Source organism: Peromyscus maniculatus, chromosome 2 (assembly GCF_049852395.1).
Source record: "Peromyscus maniculatus bairdii isolate BWxNUB_F1_BW_parent chromosome 2, HU_Pman_BW_mat_3.1, whole genome shotgun sequence".
Taxonomy (NCBI): domain Eukaryota; kingdom Metazoa; phylum Chordata; class Mammalia; order Rodentia; family Cricetidae; genus Peromyscus; species Peromyscus maniculatus.
In genome coordinates this window covers 19,518,514-19,544,362 of record NC_134853.1, presented here as the reverse complement: position 1 = coordinate 19,544,362, position 25,849 = coordinate 19,518,514, and the positions used below count along the sequence as shown (strand labels likewise).

The following is a 25,849-nucleotide window of genomic DNA, read 5'->3' as shown; positions in this document are numbered from 1 at the left end:
ATTCATTTCTAATTATTTATTTTCCATTTTAGGCAAAAACATTGAATGTTAATTAGAAAAGAAAACAATGTATGAGCCTGACAGGGTAATGCCTATGACCCCAGAATGTGGGAGAATAAAGAGGCTATCCAAGGTACAGGACAATTGTAATGACTACAGAGCACGATCTTGCCTCAGAATCTCTTCCAAAAAAGAAACATCCTCGTGATTTATATAGGCAAATGAATACAATTCAATTGTAGACATGTTTGCTGAATCTGCAAACACTGGAGGAAATGCTCTCATGGAGTTTTCTTGGAGATAGTACATCCTTTCAGGGTTGAGCGGTGAGTTAGGTCCTATGCATCAGTGACTAAGGCTGACCACTCCAGGGCCTTATTGAGTGAACGGAGAATGAGTTAGTGAGCAACAGAATTCATACACTTTAGAAGTAACAGCTGACACAGAGCACAGAGCTACAGCTTGTAATTGTGGTTTTCTGGAAGTCTGTGCTGAAACTTTTTATTTCCAACCACTCACAAACAATATTTTATAGAATAAACTAAAATAAGCTATTTTAAAAAATGTAGAGGAAATGATATAAAGACATAAAGCTATCTCTGAACATTGTGACAGGAGTCTCATTTCCTTGCACCAACGTTCCAACCAATAGTCCACTATCCAGTAGCCAAGTGTTTTACTCAGAGCATAAACAATATGATGAAGAAAAAGTCTCCTTAACGCAGGAGTAAGTGACAGTGTAGTGTTCGGAAGGTTCCATTAAGATTAACTTAGAATAATCTCTAGTAAAATTATCATTTCTCTCTGCACTTTTATAGAATTTCATAATGATTCACCTTAGAGATGGAAGAGAAAAATACACCAAATGGTTCACAATTTTCAGTACACTTTGTTATCCTGGCAATTCTATGGGACTTAAAAGGAAGCCTGGCATGCAGGATAGCTTCCCTTTCCAGAAAGGATTTAAGGAACCAGGCACTCTTCTTGAGGTAGGGAAGAAATTGAAGTCACCTGAGAGACAAATAAAAAATGCTGAAAGCATACTTTTCATGTCCATATGTTCCATTTTGCAAATAACCAGCATTTGTTGTGTTGCTGAAAATAACTAATTTACAACTACCCAAACACTGAAACCTACTCTACTTAATCATCTTTCACTACATGCTTGAGGAAAACTGCACTGTACATAATATAGTACTCAAAAAGAATTATTTGTTCTAAAAAGCTAATACATCCTGGTAGCAATTTTAACCTAACTTTAAAGAGATGTTTGGCAATATTTTAGCTAAATAGTTATAAGTTACATAGAGATTTCAATGCTAATACAGTTTAGAAAACAAGATGTCACTTTAGAATATAGAAAAAAGGTGGGTTCAAATATCATGTCTGTGAATTTTCAGATGAAATATGACTAAATAGCATAAATCCTGGCTTAGTTCTGAAATCATGCTGAGAATAAGTAAAATTGCTTCTGAAAATATTTTACGGTACCACACACTTATACAGTATTATGGCATTATGTAGGACTTAAATAATCTCTAAGACCAACTTGCCAGACTTTTCTACTAGGGTTAAATAAAAAAAGCAAAGTCTTAGATGAATACTGGCTACACTTATGTTTTGACCAATACACAACCAAGTGTGTGGATTCATATAAATTAAAAAGTACACATGAAAGACTGGAGAGATGGCTCAGCAATTAAGAGAACTTACTGCTTTTGCAAAGGACCAGACTTCAGTTCCCAACATCCCTATGGTAGCTTGCAAACATCTGTAACAACCCTAGTTCCAGGAATCCAATGTCTCTTCTGACTTCCATATGCGCCTGCAAATATGTGGTACACATATGTACACTCAGGCACACATATATGCGCACTAAATAAATAAAAAATTTAAAAGTGTATATGATGTCACAATACTAGTGAATACAACTCCAGAAAAATATGAACAACACTATGCCAGACTTTGTTGACTAATCAAGGGAGGCCTTACCCTCTCTGAGAAGTGAATGGGAGAGGGGGTAGGATGGGGAGATTTGGGGAGGGGGTAGAAGAAAAGGAGGGAGGGAGAACTGGGTGGGGTTGGTATGTAAAACAAAAAAAAAGTTTAAATAAATAAATAAATAAAATAACAGCACTAATTTTTTTTTCAAAATAATGAAGAGAAAATAATGAATGAACTAAAAAAGCCACAATGAGGCAGAATGGTATGTATGCAAGCATTAAAATCCTCCCTTCCATGTGTATCCAAAAGCTAGACTGTAAAAGTTAATTTAACATCTGACAAAGATATTTTAAAGAAAGAGAATAACAGTGTCAAATAAATGTGCCCCAAAGATTGAGAACTACAAATGTAACATGATGCTGTGACAACTAAGTATTTAATGTAATGTCTTGTCCTACAATTGTTCAAAAGCAACTGATTCCCAAGCATAGCCTTATAGACACCCTGATGCTCACAAGGGAATACTTACTTCACCCCTTGAAAGGCTTGCTCACTGATGCTTAGCTAGGAAAAAAAAATCAAGCAATGGTATATGATTGACTGAAATACAATGTCTACATTTTCTCATTCAATTCTTGTTCCTTCAAGAGTTTATTCACAGACACTAAATCACTTTAATCTCAAAAAGCATACAATTTATTTAATAATTTACGTATTTAAGTCACTTCTTCCTAGATATCACCTGTAAGTAGTAGTTTGGCTTTATTTACTTCACAATGAGTCATATTTTGGAGTTGAAATTACAAAGAAAAATTAATCATTAAAATTATTCAAAAATAAGGTGTCATTTTAATCCACAATTTTATTTCTAAGATATCCAAAATTCCTTGATTTTCTACACTATGACTTCTATTCTCCCATATTATACAGTATCTCACAACCTAGAATTGTGCCAAATGAAGAGAAGGAGAAAGGATTATAGAAGCCAGAGGGGTCAAGACATCACAAGAAAACCCGCAGAAACGACAAACCTGTATGCATAGGAGCTCACAAAGTCTAAACCAAGAACCAGAGAGTCTGCATGGGACTGACCTAGGGCCTCTACATATGTGTGACAGTTGTGTAACTTGGTCTACTTATGAGACTCCTAACAGTGGGAGCAGAGGCTGTCCCTAATGCTTTGGCTGGATTTGGGGAACCTATGCCCCATACTGGTTGCCTTGCCCAGTCTTAACACGAGGGAAAGAGCACAGTCTTACTGAAACTTGATATGCCATGCTTTGTTGATACTCATGGGAGGCCTGTCCTTTCTGAACAAAAATAGAGGAAGAGTGGATTAGGGTGGGGTGGGAGGAAGTAGAGTGGAGGTGAAGGAGGATGGGAGGAGAGGAGGTAGGGGAAACTGCTATCTGGATGTAAAATAAATAAATGAGTTCATCTTTATAAAAATTATCAGATAAACATATTATACAGCCAAGGAATGATATGAAAATAACATATTTCATAATACATGTAAATACTGCACTCACAGTTTGGAGGCTGGAAAATCTCATAAGTTACTGACTGGCCAGTATCACCAAAATATTGTCATCCCACACCCTTTACTAGAACAAAAGTAGACTTTTAATCCTTTTCATTTTATACTCACAAACTACAAAAACTTCCCAAAGACCTCATCAGTAAGATTATTTTAAGAAAACAAAATAGCAGTACTATTTTGTTTTAACCTAAATTTCCTTAAATCAGACATAATTGTAGAATTTTAAGTGAAAAATTTTAAAACAGTTGAAGTTTTGCTGAGAAAAACAAAATCAATCCTGTTTTGTTTTAGCTTTGATTTACCTAATTTGGTGATTCTTCTGTGTTTTAAGTGGCAAATATTGAAACAGCTGCATTTCAATAAGGCAATAAAATTAATTCAGGATAAATTTACAAATATTTAAAACTCTTGGCAAAAAACTTCTCCAAGGTAGTGATTTTCAAATTTATTTAGCCTCAGAACACTTTCGCTTAAAGGAAACTTATAGAAAGTACCTTAAAATAAGATAAAAATAAAATATCTATGTAAAATTATTTTAATTTCCATTATAAAAGCTGTCTTATGAAGTGATCAATAAAGTTTGTCTTCCTGAAAGCAAAGCTTGGAACACGGATTCTAGGCCTTTTCTATACTATGACATTTATTTTACTTGCTCTTCTATCTTAATGCATATTCCTATCTTATAATGGCACCTGTATAACTATTATTAACTCTTACAAGTCCATGATTCCCTATAAGATTGCTATAGATGCTTAAACAAGGAAATATAGAGAACTTTGGCATGTTAAATGCTAATACTTTGGATCTTTTCCATAAACACAAGAAACATGTAAAATTTATGATAAGTGTTACATTTTTCAAACTATTCTATGTGAATGATGAAAATTAAGTTATGAGGCCTTGTGAGCTCAGGGTAGACTTTTATGACAGAGACAAAACAAGTGCTTTCACAGTGTTTACTAGCTGTGTCAATCATAAATGAGGCAGTGAGAAGAAAATTAAAATTAGTACAGATGTAAGTTCTGAATTTTACACAGAGTAATGTAAATAACCTTATTGTGGCAAATTATTAGCAAAGTAAGTACATGCAGTTTGGGAGTTGATATGTTTCTTGCTGGAGAGATTAAGCATTCCTTGATGTATACTTAGAAATAACAGGTGCAGGCTGTGGCAGTAACTGTTCCTTGCTTTCAGGTGCTATGAACAGAGAATTTAACAGTACTGAAAATATCTGGAAAAGACTTCAAATGTCTAAATCTACCAATGAGGACAATCTCTGATGCACATTCAATACTAAACCAATGTTCACTGTGTCTGTGTGTGCACCTGTGTGTGTATGTTATACATGTGCATGTTTACATATGTGATGGCATAAGTATGGAGATTAGAAAACAACTCAGGTGTTGATCTCTTTTTATCTTGTTTGAGACAGGGTCTCTTTATTGTTTTCCCCTATGTATATCATGCTAGTTGTCCATGTGAGCCACAAGGGATTTTTCTGTCTCCATGTCTCATCTTGTGGGTAGCAGGATCACAGACACATACTGTACTATTGTTTTAGTAGGACAGGCCCATAGGGTCAAGGAAATTGGCTCAAACCGGTTACCAAAGCATGCACATAACATATTTCCTTGTGAGCCAGCCTGGAGTCTGCCTGAGGGCCTAGCAATAGGGGCTGTCAGAGTTCGTAATCGTGATCATGCACAGCCAATGAGGGACAAACATTCAATGTCACCAGACTGGGACACAGCCTGGGTGCCGGAAGGAGAGTATATATATAAGGCCTTCCCCGTTATTGAATAAACAAGTCTGATGTTTGCCTTCAATTGACTCCCAGTGTCCGTGTCATTGATGCTGTGACTTGTCAGGGAGACTTCCCTGCCCTGAGGGAGCCATTAGGATCCAGCAACACACTGTGCCTTGCTTTGCAATAGTGCAAGGGATCCTCATTCAAGTCCTCATGCTTGTGTAGCAAGCGCTGTACTCCTGACGCCATCTCCCCAGCCCCTTTTTAGCATTGCCATTATCACCATCGTATTTGAAATACAGGCTGTGCAAATGCTAGGTGCCTAGCCTCTTTACATCATGCAAAAAAAAAAAAAAGGCATTTAACACAGAACTTGCAAATGTATTTGAGCAAAGCCCAAAAAAATCTTATCTAACATAAAAAGAAGACATGGGGCAAATAAAGTAGAAGCGGCAAAGGAGAAGCAGAGTATGGGAGCTTCTTATTTTTCTACAGTAACAGTTTTAAAAAACAGAAAACAGATCATGAAACATAGAATATGCTATTTCATTTTCAAATAATTTCTAAAACTAAGTCAGCAATGGGCACTGACTCTGTATGTAAATTCAATTATTAAATATATCATTCTGTTTATACATAGTGAATGAGTGACTCTTCAGGACCCTGGACAACTCTCATCAAACCATGAATACCAGAGACATTCCTAAAACAAAAGCCTCTGTGAAGATGTCCATTCCTGGCAATAATATTATTTCTTCATATGTAGAACCAAATTATAAATGAACTGATCAAAAAAAGTACATTTGGTAAAGTGGTTACCTTGCTTCTAAAGAAAAATAACTATCAAGATAAATTTGATATTCCTTAGTCAACTGACCATATTTTGGGATTACTGCTTAGTACAAAATGAGTTTGAATGGATTTCAATTTATATTCTTAATAAAAAGTGAAAGTTGAAATTGAAACAATCAGAGAGTATTTTAAAAAATCTATCTTGGCTATTCTCTCAAAAAGAATAAGATGTCTAAAAGAGTTTAAAATCATGACATAGTCCTGAGATTTTTCCCAAGCCCTGAGCCCTGGACTTTGTGAGTGCCACAGAAGTGTGCACACGTAAACCATGTGTATCTCTGCATTTCAAATATAATATAAAACTAGATTTCAAAGACGGGACAGAAAGGGCAGCAACATATGTTTAAAGTAATTTTGTATTGATGATATGTTGAAGTCACTTATGATGCATTGGGTTAATTGGATTAGTTGGACTACAAAAATTAGATTCATCTGTTTCACTTTACTCATTATTTATAATGTCTAGAAAATTTCAGATATGGGAGGCCTACATTTTTACTCCCACTACAGTCTATGCTGTAGTGTTGGACTCTAGAATGCTTGTCATAATGTGCTCACTTCTGCTTCCCAAACCACTCTTTTTCTTATTTTCTTTATTATCCAAGAACTGCACCAGTTTCAGGGGTTAGAACTGTAGTATGTAAGAAAACATCAAGCAATTCTTAATAAAAAGATCATAAATATGATAGACAGGGTTCTAAAGTGAAATAGAATGGATATCCACACCAGCCTTCATTAATCCGATTTTAATAATTGGCATAGTTATATTTTCAACCATATTAAAAAGCTGAAAAAAGTATTTCTTAGTTTCACTTATTTTATGCCACCTAAAAGTTTATATTCAGATACCTTAAATTTTATGTATTCTAAATATGCTACAAAATTTTCTTTTTAAACAATAAGTTATGTATTAAAACACAAAATGTGTGTGAAATAAAGTACAGAATCATAACTATTGTACCTCTTTACTCTGACCTTCTTATTTTCCTCATAAATTATTTCCTATTCATATTATTTCTTTTTGCCTCACAATTTTATTATCATAATGTTGTTCACCATCTTCTTCAGCCCCCTAATGTTCCTCCTGCTCATCTCTGTAGAGTTCCACATGTTACAGACTCTAGAATACCTCAAAAAAGAAACACAAGCCAGGGAGATTCCTTAAGCAGCAGTGATTGCTGGAAAGCCTGCTGGCTGGAGTCTGATCCTTGGATAAGGTGAATAAAAAATTGACTCTACAAACTTGACCCCTGACCTCCACAGACACTCTACACACAACTACACACACACACACACACACACACACACACACACACACACACACACACAAATATTTTGTTTGAAGAAAATAAATCAGAGAAACATAATAAGCCACTGTAGTAGAATGGCACTACATTCCAAATATGTCATGTTCTTAACAATCCTAAGAACTATGTACTCTCATCTATGCTTAATTATCATCTTCATTAACTCTCTAATTACTTCCCAAGTAAGTTCTCAGAAATAAGGTAGAGTAGACTTTCTTCTGTCACATTTTGCAGCTTAAAAATAAAGAATCTCTAAAATTATACTGCCTTACCTATTAAAAATTTCTCCCAATAAATACAGAGACCACATAGAAAAATTATAGAAGACTCTAGCAGAATCATTATCAGTCCTAGTGAAAGAAAAGTTCATTCTTAACTGTCTTCTCTGTGGAAGAAATTAATGTGAGCTGATGAATTATGTGAACACATTAATTGTGATAGAAAAATGTCACTAAATAATTCATGCCCAAACCAAAGCATCTTTTTTTCCCTTCTGGATAAATCACAGGAGTCCATACTCAAGTTTTAGAATCAACACATCTTGGGTTCAGATCTCACCAAGCAACTTTGTAGCTCTGAGACATTTTACAAGTTACCTGTTTGATCCCCAGTCTTCTCTCAGATCTGGATTAGGATAAAGACAGTGAAGAACAAGATATCTAAGTGTCATCTCTTGGTGTGGCCCAGGCTGTCACTCTGCACATTGATTGGGGTGAGGATGGAGCAGCAATATGACAAATACTATCCATTTCTTCTGGAACCTAGACTTATAATTTAATAAAACTAACATGTGAACTGCAGTAAAAACTGTATTAGCAAATATGGCATGCTTTTATTTTGATCTAAATTGTTTTCTTTATAGTAAGAATATATTTAATTGTAGTATACAATATTAGATTTCCTAGTTCTGATCAAAGACTTCTTTATATGTGACTGATTATATTTCCACATCCAATGATGTTTTTATTTCTGTATTATTGGAATACTAAGTAGACATAAGTAAAATGAACATACAGACTGTATAGCACAATTCTCTTCATAATGTAAAGAAAATAATAAAACCCTAGAAGTCACAAATGGGAAAAACTGCAGTGTTAAAGATTATAAATTTAAGGAAGAGTCACTGCTATTTTTGCAGACATTTATAGCTTTCCTTTACATTTTTTCCTGTTTCCCAATTAAGATATTTTTTTAAAAAAAATAGCTTTTACACTAAGGCTGAGTTCACAGTAATTTAACATATCACCTACAGTTTCTTCCCCAGCTCCCTGCAAGCCTTGCCGTACTCTCAAGTGTTTTTGTTACTGTCTATACTTCATTAACAACCTAAATGCATAAAATTCTCCTCTGAAGCTCCCATCCTCAAATCTTACCTTTCCTGCTGCATTCACCTGAGCTGCTCTTGCCTCTTTGTTGAACCTTATTTGTGTCACTCTGCAGGACTTGGGATACCTGAACAATCCTGCATCTTTGTTTCACACTGTTCTGCTTTGCTGCTTTCACATACTTACTTGGCCCCTTTGATTACAGGCCAAGTGTTGCACCTTTCTGTTGACTACAAGTGACACAAATGTGATTTGGCCAAGTTCCTCACAGAGGTTCTGGTTAATCTTGAGCTAACACTGTGCTTCTAAATATCTGAGAAGACAGATTAACAAAAGCTTGCCTGAAGATCAGAGGGCAGAGTTAAGTCACTAGTTAGCCAAAGAGGCCAGGTAGTGGTGGCATACACTTTTAATCCCAACCCTTGGGATGCAGAGGCAGATGGATCTCTGTGAGTTCAAGGCCAACCTGAACTACACAAGAATGGTCCAATCTAAAAGTGAAACAGAACCAGAATGGTGGCACACACTTTTGATCCCAGCACTTGAGATCTCACCCTTTAATCCCAGCACTAGGCAGGTGGAGACAGGGAGTGATATGGCTGGGTGGAGAGAGGAATATAAGGTGGGAGGAGACAGGAGCTCAGCTCTTTCAGGCTGAGGATTCCTAGAGGTAAGAAGTCTTTTCCAGTGGCTGCCTGTTCTGCTCCTCTGACCTTTTCACAAGCTTTATTTGTTAGATCACAAACAAAATATCACCACAGATGAACAAGAGGCTATCATAGACTCCAATCAGCAGTGAAGCCCCTTTCTCTAGCAAGACTAAGTCTATAATGTGATTCTATCATGAAAAACTCTTGAGATTATATTAGGTATATCATGAAAGGTTCTGAGATCTCTGCATTGTAACACAAAGGTGGGCTTCATTTAGGTAGGCAGTGTGAGTAATGCACATTACTTATCTAGGAAATCTGTCCCTTATAAAGCAGCATGAGTTCATCAAAAAAGATAAGCTATTTAATGGCTTAAGTTTAGTAATCGTTAGCATTTTGCCTTTTAATATAGTTTTATTTATAATATCACTAGGGATTTATATATTTTACTTTACTTGTTATCTTAGAAGTTATTATTATCCTTGTTCCTAATGCACAAATCAATCCAAATTTGGCATCAGGAAAACCCTTCAAACAAGCTCATGTTTCCATTGATATAATTTATTAACCTTTGAGTATTTCTGTTGCTTTCCAGCATGAGACATTTCAGATTTGGAATCAGAGATTTCTCTACCAGAACTGGGCTCCCTAGCTGAGGATTGATCCGTACAAGCCATGATGTATTACTAGATGTGTTGAATGTTCAGGGAGACACATGGCCTTGAAGATTTTCATTATAGAGGAGTAATAAAAGTATGGTATGTTTCTTTAAAAGCTTCAAAGTGCATTGTAATACTGACAGATTTGCCCTTAGAATAGTCCTACTTATTTATGGTTTTGCTTTGTCTTTCTACATGTAAAGAATTATTTATATATTTCCAGAAAATGTCTGTCCTTCCTGAAAAGATCATGTTACATACATAAATACACACATGCATACACATACCAATATAAACTTTGGAAGATACCTCTTTAAGACATTACCACACCATATCCAGTAATGATTAATATCTCATTCACTTACTCAATTCTATTATATCTTATTAGTTTAGTTTGCATTTTTATTAAGTGACTTTAACCACAGATTCAAGGAACTCTAATTCTTCAGTTATTACATTACTTTGAGCTCATGCATTAGGTCTATTGAGCACAGACACACACCCTTCTCAACTGCAGTTATTCTTCTACCTTTTACCATTCCCTTGTGCATCATAGTAAGACAATGCAGGTATTAATATATGCCCCTGCATGTCTTATCTCCTCCTAAATATTTTATAGACAGTTTGTAATGTATCATCCAAGCCTTGAATATTCTAACTTTCAGTTGCACATTGCTTATTTCTTCCTAAGTTAATGCTGGGACTTCAAACTGAAGTGATATACAAAAAGCTACAGCCACTCTCTCATCCTCAAGTATACAAGGAGCTCCTCTATATACCCTCCCAGCTATTGTTTCCTAACACCAATGTCTATGATATCCAGATCCAACAGAAGATGGAAGCTTTTAACCCTTACTTTACCTTGACTTTTAAACTTTTGACTTTATGGACATGTACATTTGTATTGAACGATCTCTAACTTTCACTTCCTCTTGTTCATTCAGCCTGTCATCATTCTGCTTTACGATTCTCATTCTTGATAATATTCAATTTCTAAAGCACTAAGGAAGCTATTTCATAATGGAAGGTTTTCACGCTTCTGAAACAGCAATTAAACACAGCATCTTAAAATAACTTTTTGCAGTCATATGTGTTTTACATTATTAACAAACAGATAAAATGAGCTCGAAAAAAGTGTCACATTCAAATAGGTGTAACAGTGAAAATCAGAGATGGAGATGAAGTTGGTGGTGAGATGTTGGTAGACAGAGGCAACACCTATATTTATAGCCTTGTAGCACGATGAAAAGAGTAGCTTGTTTGGTTACCTTGTCCTACAGACATATTTTTCCATACCATGCCATCATAGTTTGAAGGAAGTAGATTACTTTCATACTTAGTAAACAAATGTTAAATGGTTTTCATAGGCTTCTACAAAGCAACTATAGACAAATGACAGTCTGTTTCATCACAATATCAGATGATCCGCTAAGGTACCTCACCAATTTGCCTGTATTGGTCTGGGCTCCAAGAATTCTACATAAATATATGCTAACACAGTCCTTTAGAATTCTTTAGTAATTCTCCGTGTAATACTACTTATTTTTATTTCCAACTTAAGTACTCACTGACGAAAGGTACTTATTAATAAAAACTTGGCAAATTATAGTCCCCATAATGTATCAAGAGTAAACACATGGAAGTTATTTTATACTAGGAAAAGCAAAACAACTCAAAGTCTTGTCTAAACACAATATACATATATGCAAAAGGTAGGCCAGACGATGTCCATCAGACTTCCTCCATATTACCTGACTCTTCACCACCTGTGTGAACTCTGGGCAGTTTACTTATCTTTCACAATTAGCTTCCTTCAACATGTGAAACAGTGATACACTTCCTACTCAGTAGGGGAACAAGAAGCAGAAAGGTCCATTTTGCACAATGTCATACAGGAAAATAACTTGAAGTTTTATCTCCACAGGGTAGCCTTCATAGTTCCTGAAGGTGTTATACCAGCTGCTGGAACAAAATGTCATCAACAGTCTTAGTCAGTTTGGAACACTGTACACAGCAGTAGTAACCAAACAGCCAAGATGAGCCCTTCAGTCCTATAGTGGCAAGTCTGTTACTGGGATAACCATTCACTTTCTGATTGGAGTTAATGTTCATACTTCAGTAGAGAATTCATTTGCAATACTGCTAATATGGCTAAAAATCTCATGGCAGGAAAGGTTATAGGCCCTACTTGGAAAGCTTCTTCTGTTGTTTGCTAAATGCATATGATATGCCTGTCAAACTGCCTTATTGATAACTATGTTTTTGTTCACGATAATGCTGCTCTCAGATTTAGTCAGAGAGGCTTTTTGGTGGTGGTGGTGTTTTTGTTTTTTGTATGCCCCAGTGGTCAGTAGTGACTACAAAGGCTCATAACTGGTTAAAGGACCAAGAATAAATGACTGTTGAGTGCCCATCCATAAAAGACACACCTATAACATCCCCACAACCTCTTCCAAGGTATAGGGACCATCACAGAAGGGGCAATAGGAATTAAGAGCTGAGGGAAGGAAGATCTGCATGGAACACTGACTTCCAGCTATGACATCGCTGTAGACTTGAACTCAGCAGCTCTGATTACATGGCCTAGCTCTCTACATGATTAGAACTATCTATGCTCTATCTTGAAAGGGCTTCTTATGAAGCCAACTCTCCCCAGAAGGTTTATATACATAATGGCTAATGTGGATGGAGAGAAATTTTCTTTGCTGTAAGTCGCTGGTAAGGTGCCTACACTCCCATAAACAAGCTATCACTGTGTTTTTATTAACAACCTGATGAAATTCATTAGGATGAATATCCCACACACACACACACACATACACATAGATAGATAGATAGATAGATAGATAGATAGATAGATAGATAGATAGATAGATAGATAGATATAGAAGAGATTAATGGGGGGTGACAAGAGAAGTTGATTGGGTTGAATACAATTGAAATATATTGTGTCCATGTAAGAAAATGTCAATGAATTGTATGTAGTATTAATATATGCTAATAAAAACTTTTTTAAAAAAATGTTATTTCTTCCATTTTTTTCTTTGACAGCAATAAAGAACAAATAGCCTTTCTCTATCCCTAACTAATAAAATATCCAGACTAGCTCAAGAATATGTTACTTCTATAAATATTTAGCATATAGTTATTTAAATGTCCATAAACATTTTATCTAAACACATACATGACAGGTAAGCACAATTAATTTCCACTGTGAAATGTTGAGGAAAAAATCCACTATTTTATTCTAAACAAAAATAATATTAACTGGTGAGTTAAACTATATTTAACCAAAACTATATCTGCATTTGATCTCTTTACTTTTTCACTATTATAACTTTGCTTGGTGAGGCTTTCTACTGCTCACTTCAGGAAATGAGGACAGTGTTTCAATGTCCTTCAGAATTCTCCTCTCACTGAGATTTATACATGGTAAGAGAAATAAGTCTTGCAGTGTTGACTCCAGGTGAGGAGTCTCGAAGGACATGCCAGAGGACACTCATCCTAGACAAATTTCTCCCACTTCCATCTCTGTGCTAGTAACAAAGAACAAAAAGGAAACTATCCTTAGTCAGTATAAGAAAAACATGAAGATAATCCAGTGCAAACAAAGATTTTTAAGTGTCTGAAATAACTAGAAATCACAAACTCAATTTTTAAAAATACATTTAGTGCTTAGCATAAGTCCAACAAAACAAAGATGGAAAAATTCACCAATGTTGTAAATTTAACAAAAGTTGACAATAACTGAATTAAATCTATGTCTTATGCAAATGAAAGTTTATAATCTATGGAAGACAGTGGCTGATGTGTTCAGATGCCACCTGCTAAGTCTAACTTCGTGTTGATGGAATACAGCATCACCTGCTCCTAAGGTTCTGTTCACTGGCTATTGTACTTGTGACTGAGATACAAGTTAACCAACTATTGTCACTCGCACTACCGAGAAAGCTTATACTGCTGGTGTCAATTATTTAAAAATATGTAAAATCAAAGAATCATGATAAATTATGAAAATTTAAAAACTTTTTTATAGGTAACTGGAAGAAATGGGAACAGTAAGAGGTAATAACAGTTATTGGCAATCAGTAAAGACATTCTGTAAACCAAATTCTTACTTTCTGGAGCCCCATGAGCACTAGGAAGAAATCATCATTCTCTCAGCTTGTCATAGGACAATATATGTTTCATATAAATATATATATATATATATATATATATATATATATATATATATATATATATATATATATATTAGACTCCCAGTGCTCCACCCAGGGCCTAGCAAGACCTTGATCTGGAGGAGGTGGGAATGGGGGGTGGGCTGGGGGGAAGGGGAGGGGGGCAGGAAGGGAGAGTAAATATATTCTTATATTTATATATATATATATAAATTTTATTTTATTTTACAATACTATTCAGTTCTACATAATAGCCACAGATTCCCTTTTCTCTCCCTTCCTGCCCCCCTCCCCTTCCCCCCAGCCCACCCCCCATTCCCACCTCCTCCAGATCAAGGTCTTGCTAGGCCCTGGGTGGAGCGCTGGGAGTCTAATTAGTGAGAAAGAGGAGGGTTTATATGAGTGAGAATTGTTGAAACCAAGGTTGGATAAAGCACAGGGACAAATAACCAAATGAATGGAAACACATGAACTATGAACCAAAGGCTGAGGGGCCCCCAACTGGATCAGGCCCTCTGAATAGGTGAGACAGTTGATTGGCTTGATCTGTTTGGGAGGCATCTAGGCAATATATGTTTCTTAATAGCAGTGCAATAGAAGTCATAACTAACCACTCTTTTAAAAACACATTTTGAGATACAGTTAACTTTTATTCTACATGGAAATCTACAGTTTCTTATTATTGTATACCTAATTCCTAATATCCCCTTCACTTGTGTTCTACTTCCTTAATAGAGCTTTTGAAGACTTGAAGTCTCATTTGATTTGATGCCTTACATGACCTAGAAGATCAGTTCTCAAGGCATGACCACACCCCACTCAGGTGGAAACCTTTCAACTACAAGGGCGTCACATATTTTTTTTCTTTTTTTTACTGACTTATTCAAAGCATAACTGTTTTACTTAAGAAATTTATATTCAGAGGCTGGAGTCAGGGCCCATAAATTAAAAGCACTGACTACTCTTCCAGAGGATCTAGGTTCAAATCCCACCACCGACATGGTCATTTACAAAAATCCAGTTCTAGGGGCTCCATAACACCTGCTACTGGTCTCCAGGGACACCAGACACTCACACAATAAATAGACACACATGCAGACAAACTGTCTGCAAAATACAACAGAATACTAAAAAATAGTGTAGATAGATGATAGATAGATAGGGATAGAGATAAAGGTAGAGATAAAGATAGAGATAGATAGAGAGATAGAGATACATAGATATAGATATCTCCAAATAACATGTTGTATTTGACTGAGAAAATACAAATTTTTGAAAGTTCAAATTATTCTTCTATTTATCTTAAATTGTTATTTTTATTTAAAATGTAAAACTTCATATCTAAATATTCATTTTAAATAACTAATCTTTCCCTAAATATTCATTTTAAATAACTAATCTTTCCCAAAAATTAAGTCATCACTTTACAGCAAAGAAACACACTTTTTGTAGTTAAGGATATTAATGAACATATCTAATGTATGCTGAAAACTTCCCTGTCTTATGTATAACGCCACTGTAATGTAGGTTCATTGATACCAACTCAGAAATAAACAACACTGTCCATCCTGATTGTTTAAATATAAAGAAAAATTTTATTGAAAAATCATTTTAATAATGAACGCTTATTTTTAACATGTTCGGACAAACCACACATACAAGACAGAAAATCAAGTAAGATTTTTGATTCTCTGCAATGTTTGAAGTTAACGGAAACTATAAACATATTCATAAATCCAGCATTTTTTTTGGAGTAGCCACAGTTTTCATTGCAGAGAAACAGTGTAAGACATTTAAAAGGTAGTTTTTTGTTTGTGAAAACTTCATCACAACTAAAATACTAGAGATTAGTTTATAGTTCAGCAACCAGTTAGTCCCTGGCCTTGTAACCAGCAAATTCATCCCCTTTTAAAAAATATTCCAAAATAACCTGTAAGAAAAATACAAAATGAAACAACAACAACAACAAAAAAAAAAAAAAGAAAAAACCAGCAAAAACCAAATGATTAAGTTGATGAGAGATCTGCTGGGTAGTGTGGTCAAGGAACACAGCCTGCGCTTTCCTATAGGAAACCAGTAGGCGGTGTCAACTCTAATAGATTACCTGGGACAGCTTTAAAGTCCCAAACTCCAGTACAGGTGATGCATTTAAGTAGTTGCAGAATTTCGGCTAAATTAGTGGAAGCAGGAATTGGGATGACTTGAAAGTCACAGATAGAAATTTAAAATAAACATTTGATATAATGCATCAACATTAACTAAATGAAAACAAAAGATAACAAAAGCCATGGTCTTTAAGTAGAGGATTCCACCAGAAACCCCCTTCTCATCAGGTGACACTTGTTGGTCTCTGGTTTCAGTCTCTTGTGGAAACAATACATACAGAACTGCTAAATAGTTGTCTGTCTTCTCAGGAGAGAACATGCTGAAGTTGGGACAGAACTTCAAAATTTGGACACCCCAATTTTCTCACACAACTTATTTCTTCCTTGCTCTGGTTCTGTTTGTTTTGAATTGTTTTTCAAAACACTAAAAAATTTATCATGCATAAGGCCTACAAAAGGTATATCTCCTCATACATCATTTTAAGTGAAAAGTTCTACATATATAAAACAACATGATTTAAAATATTTTTTAAAAGCATAGGGTATAGCAAATGAGTTTTAAAAGTATTTTTTGTTTGCTGCCTAAGCCATAGGAAAGGCCATATTTGAGCAATGACCTCACTGTACGAAAGAAGAAATTCTATATTTAGCTTTAGAGTCATAATACGAGCTTCAAATTTTAGAACTATTCACTTCAAGCAATAAAGACTGTTGTTTGCTGATTGCAAAGTGGTCTTTTCCTCAGTTAAAGATGCAATGAGACTTCTTAATGAAAAGCTGCCTGACTACATATTAGTAAATGAATAAGTAAGTAGATAAATGAATAAATAAGCAACCACACACATATGCCACTTGCTGAGATCTTCAGAGTTACACAAATGTGACACAAGTATGCATATCTTCCTCGAGAGAGCAGTGCATTTTAAACTTCCTTTGGAGTCTATATTCTTTCACTGCGAGACATAAAACACAAAACGCCAAACTTTTCACATCAGGAGCTGCGCATACAGAGATTCAGTGAAACATTCACTTGAAAATCCTATAGAACAAGTTATTCACCCTTGAGCTATAGGTCCTTCTGTTTTCTCAAGATGAGTTTTTATTTTTATTTATTTATTTACTTAGAGAACATAGAAGAAAACTTAGTGAGGTAAAAAGTAATTTCATTTAACTTCATTTTATCATAACCCAAGGAGTGTGCATGAGAAATTTAACACTGAACTTCTCATTTAAGGTGAGAAAAGGAAGAAAATGAAAGGTTCAAAACAACCTATTCAAATCCTACTAATTCCTCTCCAGATTTGAAGATTCAGTCTGTCTTCCCTGTGTTTATTTGGGGACAAAGCCTGTTAGTGTGACAAGTAGAGAAAGGGTTTTTTATTGCCAGACAATGCAATAGTAATGAAAAGTATTGCTGGGTTTACCAGATGCATGCAACAGGACACCCAAACACCTTTGAAAGCATTCAACACTGAGTACTTCAGCACCAACAACAGTGGCCACCTTCAGTAACCCTTTGCCCTACCCTGTCCTCTGGCCTGGGGGGAGGGGGACGTCTCCACAACCGGTATCCGGTGGGTAAGAAGAGAGAAACATTGTCTATTTAAAATGAAGAAAGGCTAATGTTGTACCTTCTAGGCGTCGTCTCATTAAACCCAAGTGAGCACCGGTACAAGTGACCATTCCCTCTCCTCGGACGACACCAGCAAGGACTTAAAACCAACGTAACACCTCCGGGAAAGCACACGAAAGACAGCCCTGAAGAAGGTAAACCCGCTGGAGGCAGCGGAGGCGGCTGGGAAGGACCCGAAGCACTGCTCACGCGGGGCGCGGAGGCGAGAGTGCGGCGCTCAGGGACCGCTGCCATCCTAGAAACCTCCAGCTCCCGCCGCCTGGCCAGCAGCCAGCTCCGGGGCGGCCGCGGTCCCCGCCCCTTCACCTCTCCGTCTCCAGCGCCTGGAGGGCCCAATCGCCCCACGGCCAGCGCCCCGCGGGGCCCTCTGCTTCCGGCGCTGCGGGTGGCTCAGGCCAACTTGCCGGACCGCCCGTGGCGCTGTGGCCCCCTGCAGCCAGCACAACCTAGGCGCCGCCGGGGGAGGGGGTTGCGCGCACCTTCAAAACAATCACGGCCCGGAGAGCACTTTGGTTCTGGCTCCCGGCGCGGCTTTCCCCATCACGGGCTAGGACACAGCCCGGCACCGGCGCGCACACGCGCACACACCCTCGCACACGCACACACGCGCGCACACAGACTTCTTGGCCAGCGTTGCCATCACACACCCGGGGAACGCCACCGAGGGGGCCAAGTACCTGCTCTCTGCGAGCTGTTGTGCTGTTCACTTCATCCTCCGTTGACAAGGAAACCAAACCGCACTTCATTTTTTTTTTTTTCCAGAAAAACCTTCCACTGCCATCATTTGAAAATTGATTTACGGGGAGGGGAGAAGGAGGAAGAAGGGATAATATAGATATAGATATCAGGATATCTATCATAAAATTATCTCGGTTTTTTTAAATAAAAAAGTCAAATGTGCAAAAGTCATAGTTAATGTAAAGGAGGAAAAAAGCATTTGCTTAAAAATAATCCCATTAACTAGCTGCAAGAAAAGTTTCATGTTATCAACTGATATCAAAAACAGGAGGGGAAAAAACGAAATATTTCTCACAGGCTTCCAAAAAGGTCATAAAAATGCAAAATTAATGTCTTTGCTCAGTGGTGCGCACCGAATTGCAAGACGACAAACTTGTGAGTGAATACTGCTGTAAAATCCCACCTACACAAAAATGTAATCGGAAAAAGAGTATGTAAAAAAGAGTTAGAAACATGCTTTCTTATCTTTACAAAGGGAAAAAAATAGGCATCATACTTCACAACGCTTTTTCCATAAAACCAGTTGCACATTTTGCTGGACTTGGGAGCCGCTCGCAGCGGGCACAGCTACCGCGGACTCCCAGACACAGCGCCTTGTCTAGAGAACCATCGCATGCTAGGAAAACTTGATTCAGGAAAAGGCTTAAGACCATGCTCGTCAGCTTTCCCAAATACAAACAATAATCAAAGAAGTGGGAAGAAAAAAAAAGAAGAAGAAAAAAAAAAACAAAAGCAAAAACAAAAAAAGGACAAAAAAAAAAAAAAGAATAGGACAAGAATGCCACTGAGAAGGTACTCACCGAGCGGGAGTAAAATGTTGGAATAAAAATGAGATTTAGGAAAATACAGTATGGCGGTGGAAGAAGGAATGAAGCGCGTTTTTTTCTCAGTCTCTGCCTCGGGCACTGACACGTGACTCGGAGCCAGGCGGACTTGCAGGCGGCGGGGGTACCGCGGCTGCTGGGCGACCTCGGAGCCTTCGAAGCCCTCTGAGCCGCTCCGGCGGGCACGGCGGTGGGAGCCCGGCGAGGCGGCCTCCTCGGCGAGCCAGCCGGGACTAGCAGGTGCCGCTCACGCTGGGCTGAGCGCACGCACACGCACACGCAGACGGGCAGGGCGCGGGCTAGCGGGGACCGCGCGGGGCGGGCCGGAGGCGCGCAGCTGCCGCCGCCGCTGCCGCCGCTGCTACTGCTGGTACCGCCGCTGGTGCTGATGATGCGGGCGCCCCGCCAGAAAGGGCAGCCTAGGGATGTTCAGCAGAGGCCTCGCAGGCTACACAACTTGCTGTCCACTGCAAAGTTGGCGCTTGCTACTTGCTTATTTTTCGGCTTTCATCTCCAGGTAGTTTCCTGCGGAGAGCTCCTGTCCTTTCCTCTCCCCAAGTTTCACTCTTCGAGCCCGGTTTAAAACTCGATCGTTTTGTTCATTTGATCTCGAAGTTCCTATTTCTTCTAAACTGCTTTGCCTATGTCACTTCCTCCCCCTAGGTCTGTTTCCCACCTTGTGGTTCTCAGGGAACCTGGATTCGTGCTAGGCGATGCGGGGGGCGTTGTCACTGCAAAGCCAACGTCAATCCCTTTGGCTCTCTGAGGGTATTCCCCATTTGAAAGAGAAAACAAAATCTTTTATTTGGAAAATTCCCATCCTAGGTTTTCTTTTGCTTGTTGGATGGTGCTGGGCGGGGGCGTGGACGTGTATAATTTATTCTTTCGTGGGCCGGGCATTGTTTGTTTTGTCTGCGTGAACACCAGCTTCGACCTGTCTGGAAGGCTCTTTGAGTCCGTGCTCCAGGCAGGGTCCTTTTTGACTCCTGCAAGTTGTTTTCTCAGGCTGCAAGTCCACGGAGAGGAGAGAGGGAAACAAGTGAGTCCATTGTGTGAGTGCTTGCCCGGCAGCAAGCACCTGGCGGATGGTCGAGAGGGGGAGATGTGCGCCACTAACCAGAAGGCAGCCTGAGCTCAGGCATGAGCCAGGAGACTGAGCAGTGCTTTGGAAGGTGGAGGCGAAACAGGGAGTTCACCCAGCATCTGCTGCGGGATGCCTGCCTTTGGAACAAAGATTCCATCAGGCAATCACAGACTGCTTTGGGATTCTTCTACTGCTGCCTGTTGCAGAATCAGCTTTCTGGGCTCTGCAACGCATTAATTTTTCTTCATCATTCATGCAATATTCATATCAAAACCATTTCTCTGTATTGCTTTGACTCTGGATTTCTCAAAATTAATTGCCACGTCTGCGTTTTAAAATGAAAATAAATACAGTTTCTTGGCTCTCACGTTTCTGCTCTGATCTTTATCTCACTCTTTCCAATGTTGACGTTTAAGATAAAATGTCTGCATAGGAAAGAATCTAACCTGGACAGTTTTGACATTTAAGTATGCATTCATTATGGAGAACCTAGCAGCAAATGCTTCTCCAACATCCTGGGCAGAATTCATTGATCAAATAAAGTATTAATCCACAATTTAAACAACAGATATTTAAAATAGCCATTAAAATTATTAAATATTTATCTTGGTAAGTTGCCAACTGGACCCACTTATTATTCACACTTTCCAGAGAGGATTCGAAATGCTGACAGGGACAGATGGGTGCATCAGAGTGGATTCCAGAAGAACTTAAGAAGCCTTAAGTTCTGTGCAGAAGCTACTGGATTTTCATCTGGATAATGCAAACAAATGTGGTTTGTGCTGAAACCATGTTGCTCTACATTCTTTTGTTTTATTTTGTTTTGTTTTGTTTTTAATAGATCCCTGTAAACATGACTGTTTTCTTCCATGTCTCACGAAGCTCTCACTATTTCAACCTGAGTTTGTTAAATTTTCCAAATTTTCTATCTCTTCAAAATATCCAGATCCAAATACATTAAAGTGAAGTCACTTCTAATGCACATATTTTCCCTTCTCTTACAGAAATACTGGAATGTGAGCAACTTCACTTTAAAAACGAGTTTGGGAGCTTCAGATCAGGCCAGGCAATGTCTGGGTTTAGAGAGAATTATTCAAGAAGAACTTTGAAAAACAAGCTGTTTGGAATTGCACTGCAGTAATGGCCGCCAGCCAATCACAGTGATTGTCAGGCTTTTATTATTCAATAAAATGACTCCCCTTTATGTTTAATGCAGCTCTGCTGAGGAAAAGCAAGCCATCAATATCCTCCTTGCACTTCTTCCATTTACTTACATAATTGCAGACCAGTGCTTAAAATATTCCACTACCACTTACTTCCAAGATGCCATTCTCCCATTTTAGGTTGAACCACCACATTAAAAACAAGAGGAATCGAAGTCAGGTTGAAGGAACAGCATTTACAAAACACAGGCTGTTGTTTAATTCTTATACAGCTCTGTGACATAAGCATTATTAACCTCATCTCTAAAGATTTAGGAAAACAAAGTCAAAGTTTAACTCATTTGTGCAAGATTCTACTGTTACTGCACAGAAGAGTCTTGGTTGGAGCACAGCTAATTGGTTTTAAAGATAGGATAAAGTACTCCAAAACCTACATGAAGGAAACTAACTCTCAAGAGTTGTTGTTGATATCACTTAACAAAAACATGCTTTTCTTAAATTCAGTATATCTAAAGGATATTTGTGGAATTAACTGAGATACAAATAACAGTTGTAGCACATATAAATTTATTGAAATTTTGATCTCATAAAACTGGAAAAGAAGGGAGTAAACATTTAAAGTATAATAAAATAACTATAGAATTCAAACAGAATAAAGAAAAAGTAAAACAGGTTTTAAATGAAGAAAATAATCTTTAAAAATTTCCTAAGCAAAAAGCAAACAGACAAAAAAGAAAATCTGTCAGAGAAGTGGCTGTGTTGTCTTGTTCTGCTCGTGTGTTCAACAGTTAACACAGAAGCTTTCTAGAGGTTAGAATAGACAAATGACTATTCTGATTCTCCTCTGAGGTCAGCCATGCAGCACATACAAATATGAAGTATACTAAATTTAAGAGGAGACCAGTAATTGATGATACTAGAGGAAAATTCTATTTTGAAATCTATGCTTTACAATTTAAACTTTTTTTGTCAGAAAATGTTCATCACATATGAAATATTTATGGGCACAAACATATGAATATATACTTAATTGGAAATTTTGTGCAATATAATAATATGACTTTAAGTAGATATGTTTATATCCAGGGCCCTTAAATTACCTTTAAAATATAATACTGATTGATATTTTTCACAATTTATTCTTTTTTTTTCTTTATTTTTTCCATCATCATTTGTTCTATTCCCACTGACAGACATTTATTTCAAATTTAGTCGTGCTGTATAATTTTCCTAATATTCTTATCTAGAGAAACTACAGCACCAATAGCAAAAATCACCATGAAATGTGTACCAATTGCCCAAGATGACAAGGTAATATGAAAATATACATAATACATAACAAAGCATGAATAAAGAAAGACAGGGGTAAGTATCAGGATTTATGTGTACTTTAGTGGTAAATATCTTACTCTTCACATACAATACTTTATAGAACTCAAAAACATTCAGATATATAAGGAAATACACGAAATTATTAAGATTGTGTATTTGTATGTTAAATAAGTAAGTATGTCTATGGCTAAGAAAGTACATATAGAACAAATTAATGTGTATACTAATATTACTTCTTGAATGTATTTACTTTAATGAAATGCTCTGAAGGCATTTTTTTACAAAGTGACCTAAGCAATAGAAGTATGTACACAAAAATGCCCTGATAGCTTCTTTGTAGATAAAGAAGTGAAAGTGGAAAGGACACATGCAGCACTGTGCTATTACTCATTGATTACTGACCCCACAGTCATTCACATTAATGTGGATATAAAACACGTCCCTTTATACATTTAGAAACTAGGAATTTTTCCAAGATAATTCTTCAGATTTTTCCCGTGAAAATATGGCCATCTTCAGGCTAAACATAGACATGTAAAAAAGTTCTAAATGTTAAAAATATTAAGCTAATTTAAAAATGCTTTAATATAAATTAAGATAGCAAATGAGAGGCCTTCAGGGATCAAAGAGATGGGGAATTTATTTGAGACAAAACAAAATGTGATTGAGAAAGCTCATTAAGGAAACCATCCACAACTCTGCATTTTCATTTTTCTGATGCTTGATATGTGGGATATCAAGAAATGCTATGGGCTGGGTGTGGTGGCACATGCTCGTAATCCAATCACTCAAAGTAAAGGCTGGTAGACCTCTGTGAGTTTGTGCCCTGCCTGTTCTAAATAGGGAGTTCCAAGATAACTTGAACTACATATAGAAACCTTGTCTTAAAATGAGAGAGAGAGGAGAGATATTTTTATAATCATAACCTGAAGGTCTGCAAGACTTCTCCCAAGACCATCAGACTTAGCAGGTTACAGCAATGGACCTTCCTTATCTGTTGAGAAGGCTATAGACCCTGTAATGTGAGTGCCAACTTCTGTGGCAATGCTGTCCTTTCCAGTAAAACTCTGAGAAAGTAAAGGTGGTTGGAGAGAAGAAATATTTCTTCTTTAGTACTTGTGATATTGTCAAATATAACCAATATATTCTCAGTCTCAATGATAAGAATGGCTCTCTATTGAAGAAATTTTTTAAGCTTGTATTTCTTTGGAAAATGGCAGGTTTGAGGCACATATTCAGGAAAGCAAACCACTGGAGGCTTGGGCAGTTCATAGCTGAACTGTCAACAGTATGGTAGTTAAGTTTTATCTCCACTCATTTCACCCTAAAGATGAAAAAAGTGAGACTCAGTGAAATAAAGTAGCCCAGGAGCCAGGAAGCAATGGAGCATAGACTCAAGTCTGCAAGGTGGTACAATCTGGTGGCTTCCAGAATGCACTTGACTCTACCCATTTGTATCTGCATCATGACAAATTCACATTAATCTCTGTGCTTCAATTCCCTCATCCAGGAAACAGAGAAATAATAAAACCTACTGAGTGCCATGAAGAGCGCAGAGATTTCAACAGTTCCAGGGATAGACTATGCTTTGGTTACTCTTACAGGAGCCATGCTGTCTTACCCTATCTTACCCTACCATATCACCCTAAGCAGGAGCTTTCAAAGCTGGGAAAATCTTTCTGAGCAGCTTCCATTCTTCTGAAAACGCCTGAGCAAACAGGTCATTTGGTAACCAACCTGTGTCTTTGCACTAAAGAGGCACAGGGAATGTTGGGACATGTGCCAGTAATGACAAAAGCAAAGGAAGAGGGGAAGTGAGGACGGGGCAGAAGGAAGAAAAGAGGGTGATATAAGACCAAGAGCCTGGAAAATTCTTCCCCAGAACACCTGAAAATGTGAGACAAGTGCGAACACTGGACAGATTTGGGTCACACAGATGAGTCCTAAATGGACATATGACAAAAATACCTTAGAAAAACACTGAAGACTTTACCATGTGCTGCTTTGGTGAGTCTGAATATTGCCTAAAACCTCTACAGAATATTCCTGCCTAAAGTTAAGGAAAATCGACCTTAAGAATTAACGTTTATTTTAGGATAAAACCACAAAGAGTTATCATCATTTGTGTCTAACACTCAAGAGATTTGTTGTTCTAAAATAACAAATCTGATATCATTGCAAAATTAGTTTTACTCCTGAAAAGAAATCTTAAAAACTGTTGTTTTACTTTTCTTTTCCAAGATCTTAGAAACATAACGTTGCTATTTTATAAGGCACAATGTATTGTAGTAATTATTCTCCTGTTTTGTTTTTCTTGTTTCCTTGTTTTAACTTCATAAACTGTGAACTTAGGGATAACCCAGGTTTCAAGTATCAGCATTAACATAAAGTTATAATTTTTTTTTTTCTGTGAGTGAAGGATGACTCATTTGTCTGAAGATTCCAGCATCCAAGAGATGAGTCCCAGAATCAGTTCATCATTCTCAAGTTTGTGTAACCATCAAGCAGAGGCTCTATTATGTTCATGGAATTTAATATATGGATGAATTTTATTAATATGAAGCCTATGTCTTAAAAATAAAATTTCCTTTTCATGTAATGAAATTAAGGGATGTTCAAAAGCCAGACAAATATACAAAACAATTTTAGGATGCCATGCAATGATCTTTTCTGCAAGTGTTTGTCAATAGAATTAGTTATTTAAGTAATCTACACTTGCTCATCTGCAGCTTTTGTATGAATACAAGACATTTGGACAAACTGAG

At 37.2% G+C, this 25,849-nt stretch overlaps 1 protein-coding gene across 7 annotated transcripts in view; it reads right to left on the bottom strand.

Annotated features, from left to right (window-relative positions):
* The window catches only part of Ralyl (RALY RNA binding protein like), a 693,727-nt gene extending 673,838 nt beyond the window's left edge, over window positions 1-19,889 (bottom strand). Inside the window, exons 1-2 of one of the 7 annotated variants that reach the window (XM_006977864.4) lie at window positions 19,482-19,871; window positions 18,621-18,717 (exon numbers count right to left, since the gene is read on the bottom strand). Coding sequence is in view for 2 of the 7 variants with exons in the window: in XM_015996564.3 (XP_015852050.1) it covers window positions 17,942-17,993 (52 nt within the window). In the remaining 5 variants the exon portion in view is untranslated. Of the gene's footprint in view, window positions 1-17,941; window positions 18,296-18,422; window positions 18,510-18,620; window positions 18,736-19,481 lie in introns of those variants that run through there. The other 6 variants (XM_006977863.4, XM_076563812.1, XM_042270794.2 and 3 more) reach the window with 6 other exon arrangements.
* Window positions 19,890-25,849: the final 5,960 nt, after the last annotated feature.